At 47.8% G+C, this 17,433-nt stretch overlaps 1 protein-coding gene across 1 annotated transcript in view; it reads right to left on the reverse strand.

Moving 5' to 3' along the window:
* Nucleotides 1–525: 525 nt before the first annotated feature.
* LOC134946892 (complement component C9-like) overlaps nucleotides 526–17,433 on the reverse strand; it is a 175,360-nt gene continuing 158,452 nt past the window's right edge. The window contains exons 10-11 of the mRNA XM_063935528.1: nucleotides 2,888–3,116; nucleotides 526–1,019 (exon numbers count right to left, since the gene is read on the reverse strand). Of these exons, the coding sequence (XP_063791598.1) occupies nucleotides 862–1,019; nucleotides 2,888–3,116 (387 nt within the window). The 3' untranslated portion in view covers nucleotides 526–861. The remainder of the gene's footprint in view (nucleotides 1,020–2,887; nucleotides 3,117–17,433) is intronic.

Here is a 17,433-nt window from a genome sequence, read left to right on the forward strand (position 1 = left end):
ATGACTCACCGAGCTGGGAAGGTTTGTTTTAAGTCCTCCCTGTGCATCAGCACTCTGTTGTGCTGCCTGTACAGCTCTCCAGGTATTGGCTGTAGGAGCCAGGGGTGGGCCCCCCACTCTATAAGGCCCGGGACTCTAGTCCCTGCAGTCCCTCCCTGAAGCCCTGTGGCTTCCTGAGGTGCACATGTCCCATTTGTGGAAATCATTATACTAATATATTCCGTGATGGATTGTATAACAGATAGGGGGAAATGTATCAAGCCTTCTAAAGATTGGAAAAGTAGACAAGTGGAGATGTTGATCAATCAATCAATCAATCAATCAATCAATCAATCAATCAGCTTCTAGCTAACATTTAAGTACCTAAGTGATAGGTAGAAGCTGTTTGGGTACTACATTATGGGAAACTTCTCCCCTTCTTCTCCTTAGTCTTGATATTCTCTCTTCGAAAAGCACAGACAGGAACCCCTTCATTTTATCCATTATCCCTTTATTGTATTAATGTCATGTGATTAAAAACGCCAGTTGTTTTTATGTAGAGGATGCTTTTATTTATTACCAACAGAGTAATAATACACAGTAATAGTAACATGCCCCAGTCTGTGTCTAGACTATGACGTACTGGTTCTAGTGTTACAGGCTGGCCCTTATTTCATTACCTTGTCACATCTTCTGCCCTGTACCTGCCTGCCAGCGTAATAACAGTGAGCATTTTAATTACAGGTAGAAGACACACATTACATTGACATACGTGTAATAAGACATGACAAATGAGGGGCTGGGGTCACTACAGGGTAACATAATTAGCTGTAGTTGTCTATATGAGCAAAATCTTGAATCCCAGCGTTGGATGTCATAGGTTTAACAATCAACCGTTTTAACGCTTTCTCCGCGGCACGGGGCTTTATCTGTTTGTCCAGGCAGGTGGTTGCATGTCCGGGTTCTTGTAGCTACTCCATTTATGCACTTAGGTAAAGGTGACCAGCAGCTCCAGTTTCCTTCAGCGGGTTTGTCGGGCTCTACGAACATAAGCGTACACTGATTAATCATCATCCTTTATATGGGTACTTACTGCTATACACTCACTATTCACATTATTATTACTATTAGCAGCCAAGCATGAATGGCACTTACTAATAGGAAATGAGAAGCAGAGCTCTTTGTCGCTTGTCACCTATCACGTAGCGCAACCTGAGGATGGAGCTATGCAGTGGTGTAACTATTGAGGGTGCAGGAGGCGCAGCTGCTATGGGGCCCTGGCTGCTTCCAGGGCCAGCAGCTCCCCCTGCACCCTGCCACTGGATACCTCTGAGGCCCGGCCGCAGCTTCTTCTTCATTCCCGTCCGCTCTGCCCCGCCCCCTACCTGGCCATCAGCAGGGACTACAGTGCAGCGATTCATGGGTATTTAGGTGGCGGTGCCTAATGCCGTGAACTGCCCGCCCCCATCAGAGGCCGGTGCAGTAACCTGGTAATCCTAGGACCACACATAGCAGCCAAGCGGGTCCCGTTCAGTGGGACCCACTTGGCCGCAAGGAGACCGCACATGGGTGCCTGCATCATGTGCGGCAGTCCCGCCGCCACCAGATCTAACCGCACCATGCTGCGGTTGGGCCGGATGACAGGATGGCAGGATTTCAATGTGAACACATACATTTCAATGTATGTGTTCACATAGTACGTCTGTGCAGAACAGGATCCGTGTGCACACAAACCCGCCCTCCTGGCCAAGCGGGTCCCGCTTAGCAGGACCCGCTTGGCCGCCATGTGTGTCCCTGGCCTAATGTCTCTCCTGCTCATTCCCACTCCCTCTCTCTCTCCCCATCTCTCCTGCTCACTCCCTCTCTCATCCTCTCTTCTGCTCACTTCCACTCCCTCCCCCCCCTCTCTCCTGCTCACTCCCTCTCTCCACTCCTCCTCTCTCCTGCTCACTTCCACTCCCTCTCTCTCCCCTCCTCTCTCCTGCTCACTTCCCCTCCCTCTCCCCGTCTCTCCTGCTCACTTCCACTCCCTCTCTCTCCCGTCCTCAATCACGTCTCCCTCTCTCTCCTGCTCACTCTCCCTCTCTCTCCTGCTTCCTCTCCCGCTCTCCCCTGCTCACTCCCTCTCTCTCTCCTGCTCCCCTCCCCCTCTCTCTTTCTCTCTCTCATGCTCACATCATTTTTCAAACGCAGCCTGTAACATGGCAGTAAGGAGCTGATTGGCTGGTACTTTTTATCTCTATCCACTGAGCAGGAGAGCCATATTATATATATAATTATATTATATAATTTTATCTGTAATCGTGCCCATGGATGTGCTAGCTCTGTCTCCTGCAGAATACAATCACCTGACATCAGGATTTGGATTCTAGCGGCTCATGACAACATGACTGGCCATAGCTGCAGACTTTCTGGCTGCACCATACGGGGAGGGGCAGTCAGGTCAGCACAAAATGGGGCATGGCTTGGCATAGGGTGCGGGGAAGGGGCGGGATGCAGCACATGAGATGTGGGTGGGGTCGTGGCTGCGGGAACACATCATCGTGGCCATGCCACCCACTATACAATGCAGAGAATTGTACAGTAGGGGGCGTTGCTACAAGGACACGATTCAGCCCAAATCACGCCATCAGCTGCCCAATCCGTCCACTTCACTCAGTAAGTGGGTGGCTGGGTAGCAGGCGGCTCCCAGAGACTTGCCCACTCATCGGGGTGGATGGGAGCGCCACAAGCTTTTCGTGAGCCTCCTGGCCGTTCTTGTTGAGTAGTCAAGTATGTGTTTGGCCAAACTCAAATCTTTAGGATTCTGACAATTCCTAGCCCGAATCCTGCATTCCGTAAAGGTGCTCTGCCATTCTCTGTATGAGGTATGAAACATTTTATTATAGACTTAGAAGAAATGACTTACTCTTGAGCACTTCATGTCTTAGCGTCTGGCAGGCTAGGCCAGTAAACTCTGCAGGGCATTTACACACACATTCCCCATCAATATGCACCACAGTGCCGCCATTCTGGCACGGCTGGCATTTACACACACTGTATTCCTCAAAATAGTCTTCAATGGCTCTCTCCAAGAACTTTGTCTTGTTATAGGCATCTCTTAAGTCAACAGGAACAAGACTATAAATTGGCTCGAGCTGTGTAGACAGAAAAAAACAGGAACATAACAGGATAATGAATTCCGCCTTTCATCTCTTGGGTCAAAGTAGCAGTAATTGTATAACAAACAGATATGTGCAACAATTGGTGTACAGAATGCAATGGGTCAATAATATTCAGGAGGTTTAATATAGCTATAAATACATTGTAGTTATACAGGGCTTGATTCTCCATCGTGGACAACCCGATTGCCGCTGCATTATCATTTTATATTGCAGACTATGCATGCTTTTCTTAGTCTGTAAAATTGGCGTCACTGAGCATCATCTGACGGTAACTGGCCAAGCACATTTGGAAGAACCGCCTTGTAGCCATGTAGAGGGCTTGTAGCCAGAGTTACACCATGTTCTGAGTCATGCACACTCCGCATGGGGTAAGTGTAATGGCCCATACACACTATGCAATATCGTTCACAATCTGAACGATATTGTTCAGTCCTAAATTATATTGCATAATGTGTATACATGATCCAACGTACGATGCGCGCTTCCGTGGGACTGCATGCAGTCTTAATGAGGCGGTATAGTGGACAAGTGGAATAGTCTCCCATCAGAGGTGGCAGAGGCTAAGACTGTAGAGCAAGTTAAACATGCTTGGGATAGGCATATGAATATTCTTACAAAGAATTAAGGTTCAAAAAGGGTTGAGATTACCATTAAAGGATAAAAAAGGGGCAGACTAGATGGGCCAAGTGGTTCTTATCTGCCGTCAAATTCTATGTTTCTGTGTGATATTGTGTGGTTTTGAACTCCAGTGATGCCTTTGTTTCTAGACAACGTTTGACATCGTTTGTAGTGTGTACACACGATCCGATCTGATATGATATCTCATACAATATCATACGATATTGTATTGTATAAGATCACATAATGTGTAGATAGCATAAGTGCAGATAATGTTGGTGACTCCTAGTCGATGCAGAAAAAGGTGGGGTGGTGGGACGCCTGCACTTTAGTATATGGACAAAGTTGCATTATTGTTTCATTCGCTATCCATTTACATTTAAAATATGGCAGCATTAGGACCAGCTTGCGTCCGACAGCGTGCAGGTATAATGCAGTTAATGATGTCAGCCTAGCATGTTTTAAGGCTGTAACCAGGTCTTTTGTATAACACCATGAAAGATTTCCACACTGGTTTAGATTTGCCCCTAAAAGATTGCTGCTTTACCCACTTAACTGGCTAATATTTAAAAAAAAGAAGAAGAAAACGCTTAGAAATGGTCAGGTTTTTTTTATTGAATTAGGTAAAAAATATTGATTGAAAAAATATCAAACATAATTTTCTTTTTCTTTTTTTTTAAATGTAAATATTTTTAATAAACAAGGCTTTAAACATTGATGATCGATATTTTGGACAGTTTATGACTGGACCATTGCGGCATCGTTATTATAAAGAGGAGCAGCTGCCGGGTGTACAAGGATAAGTTTGGGTAGCTTCTTTCACATTTCCTTGGTGGCTTCTAATCCCTGCTGCTGGTCAGCCCAATCAGCAGTGACTGGCTGCATGGCAGCCACTGAGGGATGGAACAAGGAAGCAGAGGGGTCGGGAAGTCCCTCTGAGAGGGTTGGTATTGGGATACCAGCGATTGGGATACTGGCGGTCAGAATACCGACAGTGCCATCCCAACAGGCAGGATCTGGACACCTACTAAGTAAGATTGCTAACCTTCCCTCCCAACAGCCTGACCCTAACCTTCCAACCCTCTGCAGCGTAACCCTAACCACCCTGGGTGGTGCCTAAACCTAACCCCTCTTCCCAAAGCCTAAGCTTAACTGTCCCGCAGCCTAACCATCCCTCCTCGCTGCCTAACCCGAACCGTCCCACCCGCTCAGCCTAACCATAACCCTCCCCGGTGGTGCCTAACGCTCTATCCGCGCAGCCTAACCCTAACGTTTCCGGGGTGTGTGTGTGTGTGTCCTCGCAGCCTAAACTTCCCAGCCCCGGCATACTTACGTTCGGGATGCCCACAGTCGGGATTCTGGTGCCGGCATTATTTTTTATGTCGGGAACCTGGCTTTGGTATCCTCACCAGTGTCGGGATTCCAGCTTCAGTATTCCAACTGCCGACATCTCCTGAACGCCGGTATGGTGACTGTATCTCCCTCTGAGATTGCTGGTAGATTATCTTCCACAGCCACCAGTACCTGCCTAGTTTTCGGTGCCACTGGTACCTGCCCAGTGTACACTATCTCTGAGTCCATGCCACCAGTCCCAATTAGTACTACTGATATCTGCCCAGTGGTCTGTGTTTTTGATTCCAGAGCCACCAGCCCCAGCCTGGTGTTCAGTGCAACCAGTATCTGCCCGGTGTACAGTATATCTGATTCCGTGCAACCAATCCCAATCAGTACCACTGGTATCAGCCCGGTGTTCAGTCTCCGTGCCTCCAGTTCTAGTCTGGTGTTCAGTACCACTGGTATCAGCCCAGTGTTCAGAGCCACCGGTACCAGCCCGATGTCTAGTGATCCTGATTGTAGTGCCACTAATTCCAGCCTGGTGTCTAGTACTTCTGGTTCCAGTCTTCAGCACCCACCAATTCCATCTGCCAATGGTTGTAGTCCAGCCTCCAGTATTATAGACTTCCAGCCTGGTTAACCTACTTGCTTTGTTAGCCCAGAGTCTTCTCCAGCAAGTAACACCAGGGCAGTGGCGTAACTAGAAATTTATCTCCCCCAAGCCAAAAAATTCTTCGGCGGCCCCCCCCCCCATCATTGGGAGCAATAAAGGGGTAAATATGCGCGCGACGAAGGCGCGCGCAGCAAAAAAGGGGGTGTGGCTTTGTTGGAATGGGCGTGGTTTCATTGGAATGGGCGTGGCATTGCAGGAAAAGACTACCTTATACCCCAGTTTTGCAACCTGCACGCCCAGACGTTGGCCACCACAGGAAAGAAAAATAATCCTGATTCATGCCCCTTACATTTGTAATTTTTCCTCCTTATAGTAATGCCCAGTATACATTATGCCACATACTGCAATGGCCCTTAGACATTATGCCACACACAATAATGCACATGACACAGTATGCACACACCATAATGCCCCCGACACATTATGCCACACACCGTAATGCCTGTGACACATTATGACAGGAATCGCAATGCCCGTTATACATTATGCTACACACTGCACTGCCCCTGATACATTATAGCACATACAATGTCTGTGACACATTATGACACACACTGCAATGTCCGTGATACATTATACCACACACTGCAATGCCCGATACATTATAGCACATACAATGCCTGTGACACATTATGCCACACACTGCAATGACCTTGAGACATTATACCACAATGCCCGTGATATAGTATACCATACACCGTAATGCCTGTGACACATATCGCAATGCCCGTTATACCCTATGCCACACACCGCAATGCCCGTTATATATTATGCCACACTGCAATGACCCTGAGACATTATACCACATACCACAATGCCCGTGATAAAGTATACCACACACCGTAATGCCTGACACATTATGACACACACCGCAATGTCCGTGATACATTATGCCACACACTGCAATGACCCTGAGACATTATATCACATATCACAATGCCCGCGATATAGTATACCATACACCGTAATGCCTGTGACACATTATGACACACACCGCAATGTCCGTGATACATTATGCCACACACCGTAATGCCCATTACACATTAAGTCCTACAGTAAGGCTTCTAATTACTTTTCAATTACCTGCTCGTTGTCAGGGGTTTCATGCACTGGGTGTCATGCTCGTTGCCATGGGTTTCATGCTCTTGGTTCCATGCACGGTGCCAGGGGTTTTCATGCTCAGGGTGTCATGCTCGTTGCCAGGGGTTTCATGCACTGGGTGTCATGCTCGTTGCCAGGGGTTTCATGCACTGGGTGTCATGCTCGTTGCCAGGGGCTTCATGCACTGGGTGTCATGCTCGTTGCTAGGAGGTAGTCCTTGTTGCTAGGGCTGTGCTCCCAGTGCCACATATGTCCCCAGTGCCAGATATTCCCAGACAGTGCCAGGTACTCACATGCCCCCAGTGCCAAATATAGCCCCCCCCCATGTGCCAGGTACACATATACCTCCCCAGTGCCAGATATTCCCCCACAGTGCCACATATGCCCCCAGTGCCAGATATCCCCCCCCAGTGCTATATATGCCCCCAGTGCCACATATTCCCCAGTGCCAGATATTCCCCCCCAGTGCCAGATATTGCCCCCCCCAGTGCCATATATGCCCCCAGTGCCAGATATTCCCCCCCAGTGCCACATATGCCCCAGTGCCAGATATTCCCCCCCCCCCCCGTGCCACATATGTCCCCAGTGCCAGATATTCCCCCCAGTGCCATAAATGTCCCCAGTGCCAGATATCCCCCCCCCTGCCAAATATGCCCCCAGTGCCAGATATTCCCCCCAGTGCCATAAATGTCCCCAGTGCCAGATATTCCCCCCAGTGCCATAAATGTCCCCAGTGCCAGATATTCCCCCAGTGCCAGATATGCCCCCAGTGCTATATATCCCCCCAGTGCCAGATATGCCCCATCAGTGCGTCGTCGTCCCCCTTCCTCCGCCGCCGCTCCCCCGCTGTTAGGAGGGACACGTAGGGCACAGTGCGCGCCTCTCCTGTGTCCCTCCTGTGTCTCCGGCGGCCGCGGGTCATTGTAATAAAGGAAGTGCTCACGAACGGCACTTCCTTTATGAGACCCGCGGCCGCCGGAGACCCAGGAGGGACACAGGAGAGGCGCGCACTGTGCCCTCCGTGTCCCTCCTAACAGCAGGGGAGGAAACGAGACCGCAGACTGACATGCGGACGCTCGTCCGCATGTCAGTCTGCACTAAATCAGTGGCGCCCCCGCAGCCCCTCGCCCCCAAGCCACCGCGAGGGCTGCGGGGGCAGTAGTTACGCCACTGCTCCAGGGTCTTATTGAAATCCACATTTGAGGAACACATGGAACACACATCAAGAACAGAATCACCCAAGTATTAGGATGCTTTCTTGGAATAATCTATTAAAGGCAACTCAGCACTGGGCAACTCTGCTTGTGGACCTTCACCAAGATACTTGGCCCATTGTAAAAATGCCTTATTTTCTTTATCTGTGCTTGTCACGATCTGGGTATCTGGACGCCATTACTTGCCTTTTAGATGTCTCCTGAGGCTGGCCCAGCGTTCCAGGGCTGGATTTCATCTGTAATACTGATGTCCACATTCTGCATCCCTCTCCTGTCACCCTGAGACGCTGTCACAGCGGCGCCATGTTTGCCTTCTGAATGGCGTCTCCCATCCTCCGCGGCCTCCGCCGCCGTTCCTGTGTTCCAGTATACAGGTTATCAGAGTGGCACCTCATGCCAGCCGCGGCCTCCGCTGTCGTCCGCGTGGTTCTAGTGTGCAGTCATCAGTCTGGCGTCTCCTGTCCTCTGCGGCCGGTGCCGCCATTGCTGCTAAGTTTCCACATGGATTACCAAACTAACTTTCCCTCCAAGTACCAACATGGGCGCAGCCATGTTGGATTCTGTCACATGTTCTATCTCCACCAATCCGCTGTTCCATGGAATCTGCATAATTGCCTAGCCAATACCTTCCTTGCTGCAGGTATAAGTATTCTGTGCCTGAGCAAGGAAGGCGTCAGTGCTTTGGTTGTCAAACCTAGTTCCAGTCTGTCTCTCTCCTGTGGTTGTTTTCCAGGTTCCAGCTCCTTTCTCCAAGCTTCCACTAAAGAGACCCGCTCCAGTCTACCACCTGCGGTGCAGCCTGACTCTCCAGTCCTCTGTGACTCGTCCATCTCCAATTACAGATTCACCTGCTTCCAGCATCCAGCTTCCAGTAGAGATCTACTCTCCTTAAAGTGCCGGTACCATTTCTGCAGATTTCCATTTACCACCGGTACTATTATTTCACCGCTCTCAAGCTCAATATATTATTTGCATTTCATCGCTCTCAAGCTTCATACATTATTTGGCTGGTTCCATCCAGCATCCACTCCGTGTCTACATCTGTCTGGTTCAACCAGTACTCACAGCAGCCATTTCATCTGCAGCAGTCCAGCTTTCCATGGAACACCAGCTGGTATAAACCTGGGCTATTCCCACTACTACAGTCGGGTCTGGTAAGGACTTTACATCTAGAGGACAATAAGAACTGTACCCATACCACCAGAGCCCTGTGGCCATTGCCATCCTGTAGTACCCAGGAACTGTGTTACATTACTGCTGATTGTATGCTTTTCATTTATTACTGCTGTGTTGCATGGAGTTTGTCAAATAAACATCATTGACTTTTATCTTGGTTGTCGTGGTCACGCCTTCGGGCTATCTTCCTACGTGTAACTTACATGTCCAGGGGTCTGATACAACCTCCCAGGTTTCACTACATCTCAGCCCCTACAACTGAGGCTGCCTCACGTCAGCTCAGGCCCTCAGTTGTGACAGTGCTGTTGTTACAAAAGCAGCAGTCATTTGGCAATAAAATGTGGAACCTGAGTGGACCCGGGACATTTAAGAGGTCTGTAGGAAACCGGTTTCAGCATGTTCACCAAACAGTAGAAATCTTCGTAAATTCCTGTTCCAGATTGTAAACACAGAAAGGCACTTGGACTAGTGGTGGCTGGGATGGAGTAACTGTGAATTTTGTTCATACCTTGCCCTCTACCTTGGTCTCCCAGCAAAAGGATTGCACCGCTTACAGCTGGTGCAAAACACAGCTGGCAGGCTGTTAACCGACCAGCCCCGTTCTAGCCACATAACACCCAAACTCTTCTCCCTTCACTGGCTGCCTGTAAGATGGCAAATCATCTTCAAGATTGGCTTACTGAGTTACAAAGCACTATATGACCAGGGCCTAGAATCTCCCGTAATTTATCTGGGGGTAGAGCTTTTAGTCATGCGGCTCCGACTCTATGGAACTCACTTCCCTGCACAGTGCGAGAGGCCCCAACTATAGAATCCTTCAAAAATAGACTCAAGACTTTCCTGTTTACTCAAGCATTTCCATAGTGTCCCTTTAGTATCTACATGCTTCTGTATTTTCTGAAAAGCTTTTCTGTACTTCATTATTTTCTGTACTATATTATGCTATGTATCTGTTATAAGTAAAATTATTATTATTATTATTATTATTATTATTTATTATTATACTGTACCAATGGGTGGACTGGTCTCTTACTTGGTTTCACAGTGTACCATGACAAAGCAATGGCTCGTTCTGGCTCAGCTACAGTAAGTCAACTACATTAAGTGGCAGACACGGATCCTGGACCCAGACATAACAAATTATACTTGCTCTGGGCATCCATTAGATAACTTAGCCTTGCATTTTGAGCAAGTAAAGCACTGGGCAACTACATTCATCTTTCAAATAAATATATCAGGTAAGTAGAAAAACTGGACAAACTGTAAATGTGAGGACTGGCAAGAATTTGTAACAAATAAAAACTCCTGAAGAAACACTGACACAAATACACACAGGTAGAATTCTAGTTTTCTAGTTCTAGTTTCTACAGGTGAAACTCAGAAAATTAGAATATCGTGCAAAAGTTCATTTATTTCAATAATTCAACTTAAAAGGTGAAGCTAATATATTATATAAACTCATTACATGCAAAGTGAGATATTTCAAACCTTTATTTGTTATAATTTTGATGATTGTGACTTACCGCTTAAGATAACGCCAAATCCAAAATCTCAGAAAATTGGAATATTACTTAAAATCAACAAAGAAAGGATTTTAAATACAGAAATGTTGGCCCTCTGAAAAGTATAATCATGCAAATGTACTCAGTACTTGGTTTGGGCCCCTTTTGCATGAATTACTACCTCAATGAGGCGTGGCATGGATTCTATCAGCCTGTGGCACTGCTGAGGTGTTATTGAAGGCCAAGATGCTTCAATAGCGGCCATCAGCTCTTCTGCATTGTTCGGTCTCATGCCTCTCATCTTTCTCTTGGCAATGCCCCATAGAGAGCCTGGAGAGGATTATCAGGAAAAGGCCATTCAAAAGTGTGGGGGACCTTCACAAGGAGTGGACTGAGGCTGGAGTTAGTGCATCAAGAGCCACCACACACAGACGGATCCTGGACATGGGCTTCAAATGTCGTATTCCTCTTGTCAGACCGTTCCTGAACAACAAACAACCTCAGAAGTGTCTTACCTGGGCTAAAGAAAAAAAGAACTGGTCTGTTGCTCAGTGGTCCAAAGTCATCTTTTCTGATGAGAGCAAATCTTGCAGCTCATTTGGAAACCAAGGTCCCAGAGTATGGAGGAAGAATGGAGAGGCACACAATCTAAGATGCTTGAACTCCAGTGTGAAGTTTCCACAGTCTGTGTTGATTTGGGTAGCCATGTCATCTGCTGGTGTTGGTCCACTGTGCTTTATTAACCACTTAACTGACGATTTTTCCACGCAAAAAAAGTTCCAAAATTGTGAAGAACATGAATTTAACCCTATCCAAAATGATTTTAGTTTTTATATATATATATATATATATATATATATATATATAAAAATAAGATTTTCCCCTCCCAAACATCGAAACATCGACTTGGACCATCGTGACCATTGGAACATCGGAAACATCACGACCATCGCGGCTTTCATTTGGAAAGCCTCCAGGTACACGGGAGGGGGGGGGGGTTTGGGAGTGTTAATTTACACTCCCCAGCGGCTGCTATTGTCTGCAGCCGCTGGAGTGGGAGGGGGGTCCTGCCGTGCTGACCGATCAGCTGATAGAATCCATGCCATGCTGCATTGAGGCAGTGATTCATGCAAAAGGGGCCCAAACCAAGTACTGAGTACATAAGCATGATTATACTTTTCAGAGGGCCAATGTTTCTGTATTTAAAACCCTTTTTTGATTGAATTTATGTAATATTCTAATTTTCAGAGATTTGGGATTTGGCGTTATCTTAAGCTGTAAGTCACAATCATCAAAATTATAACAAATAAAGGTTTGAAATATCTCACTTTGCATGTAATGAGTCTATATAATATATTAGTTTCACCTTTTAAGTTGAATTATTGAAATAAATTAACTTTTGCACAATATTCTAATTTTCTGAGTTTCACCTGTAGTTTTTCTGAGGTCTCGCCTCCAAAAATAATAATAGATATTTATATAGCACTTCTCTCCTAATAGTACTCAAAGTGCTTTACCATTGTCTTTACAGCTCAAAATACAAAACAAGCTTATCAGTAGATATAAGTGAAATGGTTCAGTAAATAGGTAAGTCTTTAGTCTATTTTTGAAGGATTCCAGAGTGGAGGCTTCTCGCACTGTGTATGGAAGAGAGTTTCATAGAGTAAAAGCCACAAAGTTAACTCTCTGTCAACTCTGTCTCTCTCTATCTCCCACTGCTACAATGTCACTCCTGCCTCCCCAGTTACCCACTATCTCTGTCACCCACTGCTTCCCTAGTCACAAACTATCTCTCTGTCACCCCCTGCCTTCCCAGTCACCAACTATCTCCCTGTCACCCTCTGCCTCTCTCTCTGTCACCCACTGCCTCCATGTCAACCACTGCCTCCTCCAGGGCCGTAACTAGGTGTGGGCCAGTGGTGCATTGCACACAGCGCATCTGCACTGAGGACGCACCGCTGGCCCACATACATGGAGCCGCGCTGCACAAATATTGCAGCGCCTGGCTACCTGGTTTAAAGCTTCTGGCCCTGGCAGCTGTCAGCTCAATGATTGGACAGCTGCCGGGTGCCGGGTCCGGTGCACGCTTGTCCCCTGTTGAGCGCAGAGCGTGTGCTGCAGCAGGGCAAGTGCTGTGTCCTGGGCGCACAGCAGCAGCGCCCGACTTCTCCTTGTGCCTGCTCACTCCCTCACTGCTGCACTGCTGCACTGCTCTATCAGATCCGTGGCGCTGATCACCTCCTTGACTGCCTCACAGCAGCCACTGCTAGCACCGCAGAGCAGGACTGGGCTGCCAAGCGACAGCTGAAATAACCAATAGTAAGTACAGCTGGCTGTCATGCAGGCTGCAGGGAAGAAGGAGGTGGGATCCCTGGCATGGCACGTGTGGAGGTTGTGTGACTGTGTGTTGTGCTGTAATGTGTAAAAAGGGGACGCTGTCTGCTGTAATGTGTAAAAAGGGGGACTGTCTGCTGTAATGTGTAAAAAGGGGATGCTGTCTGCCGTAATGTGTAAAAAGGGGGACTGTCTGCTGTAATGTGTAAAAAGGGAACGCTGTCTGCCGTAATGTGTAAAAAGGGCTCTACCTGGTGTAGTGGCGCTACTGTGCGGCGTAATTTGAATAATGGAGACTACTGTGCACAATTAAATGAATTGGTATTATTTTGTGGCCACACCCCTTTCCCATGAAGCCACACCCCTATATTTTTTGCGCACACCTACGGCGCGCACTGCCGCCGGTTTACGTTGGGGGGAGGCGCCGATGCCGTTTCTGGCACAAAGCGCTAAAATGTCTAGTTACGGCACTGGCCTCCTCAATCACCAACTATCTCCCTGTCACCCTCTGCCTCTCTCTCTGTCACCCACTGCCTCCATGTCAACCACTGCCTCCTCAATCACCAATTATCTCCCTGTCACCCTGAGGCCAGGTTCTCCAGCAGAAGACAGAGATTTCCCATGGGTAACGTAGCCGGCCAATGGTGTTGCAGGTGATCTGATGCTTCATACCTGGATGAAGCATGGATCACTAATGCAATCAGGCGGTATCTACTTATATCAAATGCCTGCTGCTACATTACCATATATGTGCATCCCTGCTTACTCCAAGTAAGTAGCTGCAATGCACTATCCTATCCGTCCACATCTGAGTCAGGCCCAATGTGGCTAGTTAAATAGCAGAAATAATCCTATTTTCATACCTCCCAACATGACCCATTCCAGGAGGGACAAAATTATCTGCATCTGGACTTCCCTCTTAAGGTATGATTGCTATCACCTGTGGTGGAACATCTTTCTCATCCATTAACTAGTTCAACACAGGTGAAGGCAATCACGAATAAAGAGGGAAGTCCAGGAGCAGAGCATTTTGTCCCACCTGGAATGGGTCGTGTTGGGAGGTATGTATATTAGTATAAATCTGATTTAAGTCTGTACAGAGATAAAAAAGAGACCTGGTTCCTCTGTGAACATCATGATACATGTATTGGAAGTGTTGTCTTCTCTGCGGTTTTGGCCTTATCATATAAAGCGGCCTGCTCTTAGCATTGCACTTAATATTTTTAAATTTTCAGGTCAAGCTATGGCTTACAAAAACTGCCGCTGTTCTTTTTCATTTTTTTTCTATCATGGAATGCACATGATGTTACTTGAGGTCTTTTTACCTCACAGGAAATATTGCTGAAAATTTAATTTGCAGGAAAACTGAGCTGTCTCAGGGACGTGCAGTCATAAAATAATATAAAAGAAATACTTATGACACAGATTCTGTGTCATAAGTATATGCATTAGGCTTTATATTATTTTAATGATCTTGGGCTCTATATATTCTTTATAAATGAGTTTAGGAGGCACCGCTGTCGGTGCCTCCCACTGTCAGTGTAAAGGGAAGGAAGCGGGGAGGCGGGACAAAGAATTGGGCAGTAAAAGCCCATTAGAAAATGCAGCTGAAGCGGCACTTAGTGGAAGTGCCGCTTCGACAGGGGAGTGACAGGGGCGTGCTTTCAACGCATAGCACGCCCCTGTAAGAGTGACCAGCAGCGGCAGCGGTGGAGCAAGAAGCCCGGAATCAGCAGAGCGGGAGGGGAGCTGTCCCGGAGCGCAAGTCTCTGTCCCGGCACTGCAAGTGGTGTGAGCGAGGCGCGCCTTCTCCTTGTCCCTCCGCCACCGTCGTCCGTGAGTCCCGCCGCCGCCATCCCTTCTCAGCCCCAGAGAGCAGCTTCCTGCTGCCGCCGGCTATCTTCTGCTCTAAAGGGCTCCGGAGCGTCGCCGCAGCTGTCCTGTGGATGGTGGATCGTGGCCCCCCCCAAGGTGAGTAACACACACTCACTCACTCTCACTCAAATGGGGACACTGTCTGCCGTAATGTGTAAAAAACGGGGACGCTGTCTGCCGTAATGTGTAAAAAACGGGGACGCTGTCTGCCGTAATGTGTAAAAACGGGACGTTGTCTGCCGTAATGTGTAAAAACAGGACGTCTGCCGTAATGTGTAAAAACAGGACGATGTCTGCCGTAATGTGTAAAAACGGGACTTTGTCTGCCGTAATGTGTAAAAAACGGGGACTTTGGCTGCCGTAATGTGTAAAAAACGGGGACGCTGTCTGCCGTAATGTGTAAAAAACGGGGACGCTGTCTGCCGTAATGTGTAAAAACGGGACGTTGTCTGCCGTAATGTGTAAAAAAGGGGATGTTGTCTGTCGTAATGTGTAAAAAACGGGGACGCTTTCTACCGTAATGTGTAAAAAACGGGGACGCTGTCTGCCGTAATGTCTAAAAAACGGGGACGCTGTCTGCCGTAATGTGTAAAAATGGGACGTTGTCTGCCGTAATGTGTAAAAAAGGGGAATCAGTCTGCCGTAATGTGTAAATTGGGGTACTGTCTCCTGTAAGGTATAAAAAGGGGTACCTAACTCTGATCCCAAATCTTCCAACTATTTCAACTCAAGGGCTACCTAAAACACATATTTGTAAAAAATAAATAAATGTTTAAATAAAAAAAATAGAAGTAGGCAGAGTGCCGCACTGTCAGCCTACTTCCATGACATCACAAGTGGCGGTAAGGTTCATCGCCGGACTTTGCGGATCATTATGGCTGCAGTGCCTCACCAGCCAATGACCTCACCGCACGCCACTGAGCTGTCTGCCCCAGCTCCTACCAAGAGGTCAGGAAATCCCCATCTTAAGACGGAGATCCTGGCTTCGGCACTCCCCCAAAACAGAAGCGACACACCTACTCAAACAGCTGCTGACTCTCCCGTCATGTACGTTTCCTTCTCTCACTTTGACTATCACATATTCCATACAGGGGCGTTTTAAGAGAGGAGGAGGCCCGTGTTCAGCCTCCTCCATCGGGCCCCCTCCTCTCTGCCCGGAGCGCTATAGAGTCTGAGCACTAGAAGGCTCAGACTCTACTGAGCATGCGCAGTGAAAATGGCACGGCGGCCATTTTCCCTGAGATTTCTCTACTGCGCATGCGCAGAACTCCATGAAAATGGCCGCTGAGCCATTTTCACTGTGTTCTAATAGCGCTGCGGATGCCGGCGCTGGACTTCGGGGTGTGTGTGAGTATTCTAAAAATGGGTGCAGTGTGTGCGGTGGGGGCCCCCTCTGGACTCAGGGGCCCGTGTGCACTGCACACACTGCACCCATTATAGAAACGCCAGTGATTCCATACTCCCTACACCAGTATCTAAACCTTGGTTTCTGCCGCTCTGCTGGTTATTTTATTGTTATAACCACTGATGCAGTAATGTTATATACCATGTACTTGTCTGCATTGTCTTGTACTGTAAAGGGCTCCATACACTTCAACAATATGTCGGAGGCTGAAGTCGGATGTATTTTTCCTTGAACTCCCCCGGGACCTTCCCGGGAGTGATTCCATATCATTTTGTACTTTTGTGCTATTTTTGCATAAGATATATCCAGGGCCGTCTTAACAGCAGTGTGGGCCCCTGGGCACAGCAATGCACTGGGGCCCCTACCCATCCTCCATGGGTGGGGGTGCTATCAGCGGCAGCTTTGATGTCCCACGGGAGGGTAGGGGGTGTTCTATCTTCCGCTCAGCATGTAGGACCTGGAGCAGTAATTTCTGCTAATTAATCCTTTACTGCACAGATGGGGTGGGAGGGAGAACACTAAACTGTAGAAGGGGGCACTGGGCTGAATGAAGGGGCCCCGGTACATGACTTCCAGCGCGGTATGGGGTGTTTAATATGTAAAGGAGGGGTCGATAGTGGAGTGGGCTCAATATTCATAATTTTCTGGTGAGACAGCAGCTTGCTTGACTGCAGATATCTCAAGTTCCTGGAAAAAGATTTCTTAGCTTTGAATGGGATAAAAAATTAGAGTGTCTCCCTTGTCAGGAGGCACTGGGGACTTGGGGATCAGAGTTCAGGAGCCAGAGCAATCCACCAACAAATATATAAAACTGCATACCAGGCGTGAAGAGCTGGAGCAGGGACCAGCTGCTTGAAGGCTGATATCTCTGGTTCTTTGCATAGTAGAGACAAGCTGCCAGTGTCCACCGAAAGTGGAGTGTCCCAGCTTTTGAAATGTTCCCTCAGAAAAACTGTAAGTCATACAGAGCCCGAGATATCTGGCTGGGAAAAGCAATTAACAGGCTTGGATGGGGACCACTGCTTTGAAGTCGGATATCTCTGGTTCCCTAGGGCCG

This window comes from Pseudophryne corroboree, chromosome 1 (genome assembly GCF_028390025.1).
Source record: "Pseudophryne corroboree isolate aPseCor3 chromosome 1, aPseCor3.hap2, whole genome shotgun sequence".
In the NCBI taxonomy this organism is placed as follows: domain Eukaryota; kingdom Metazoa; phylum Chordata; class Amphibia; order Anura; family Myobatrachidae; genus Pseudophryne; species Pseudophryne corroboree.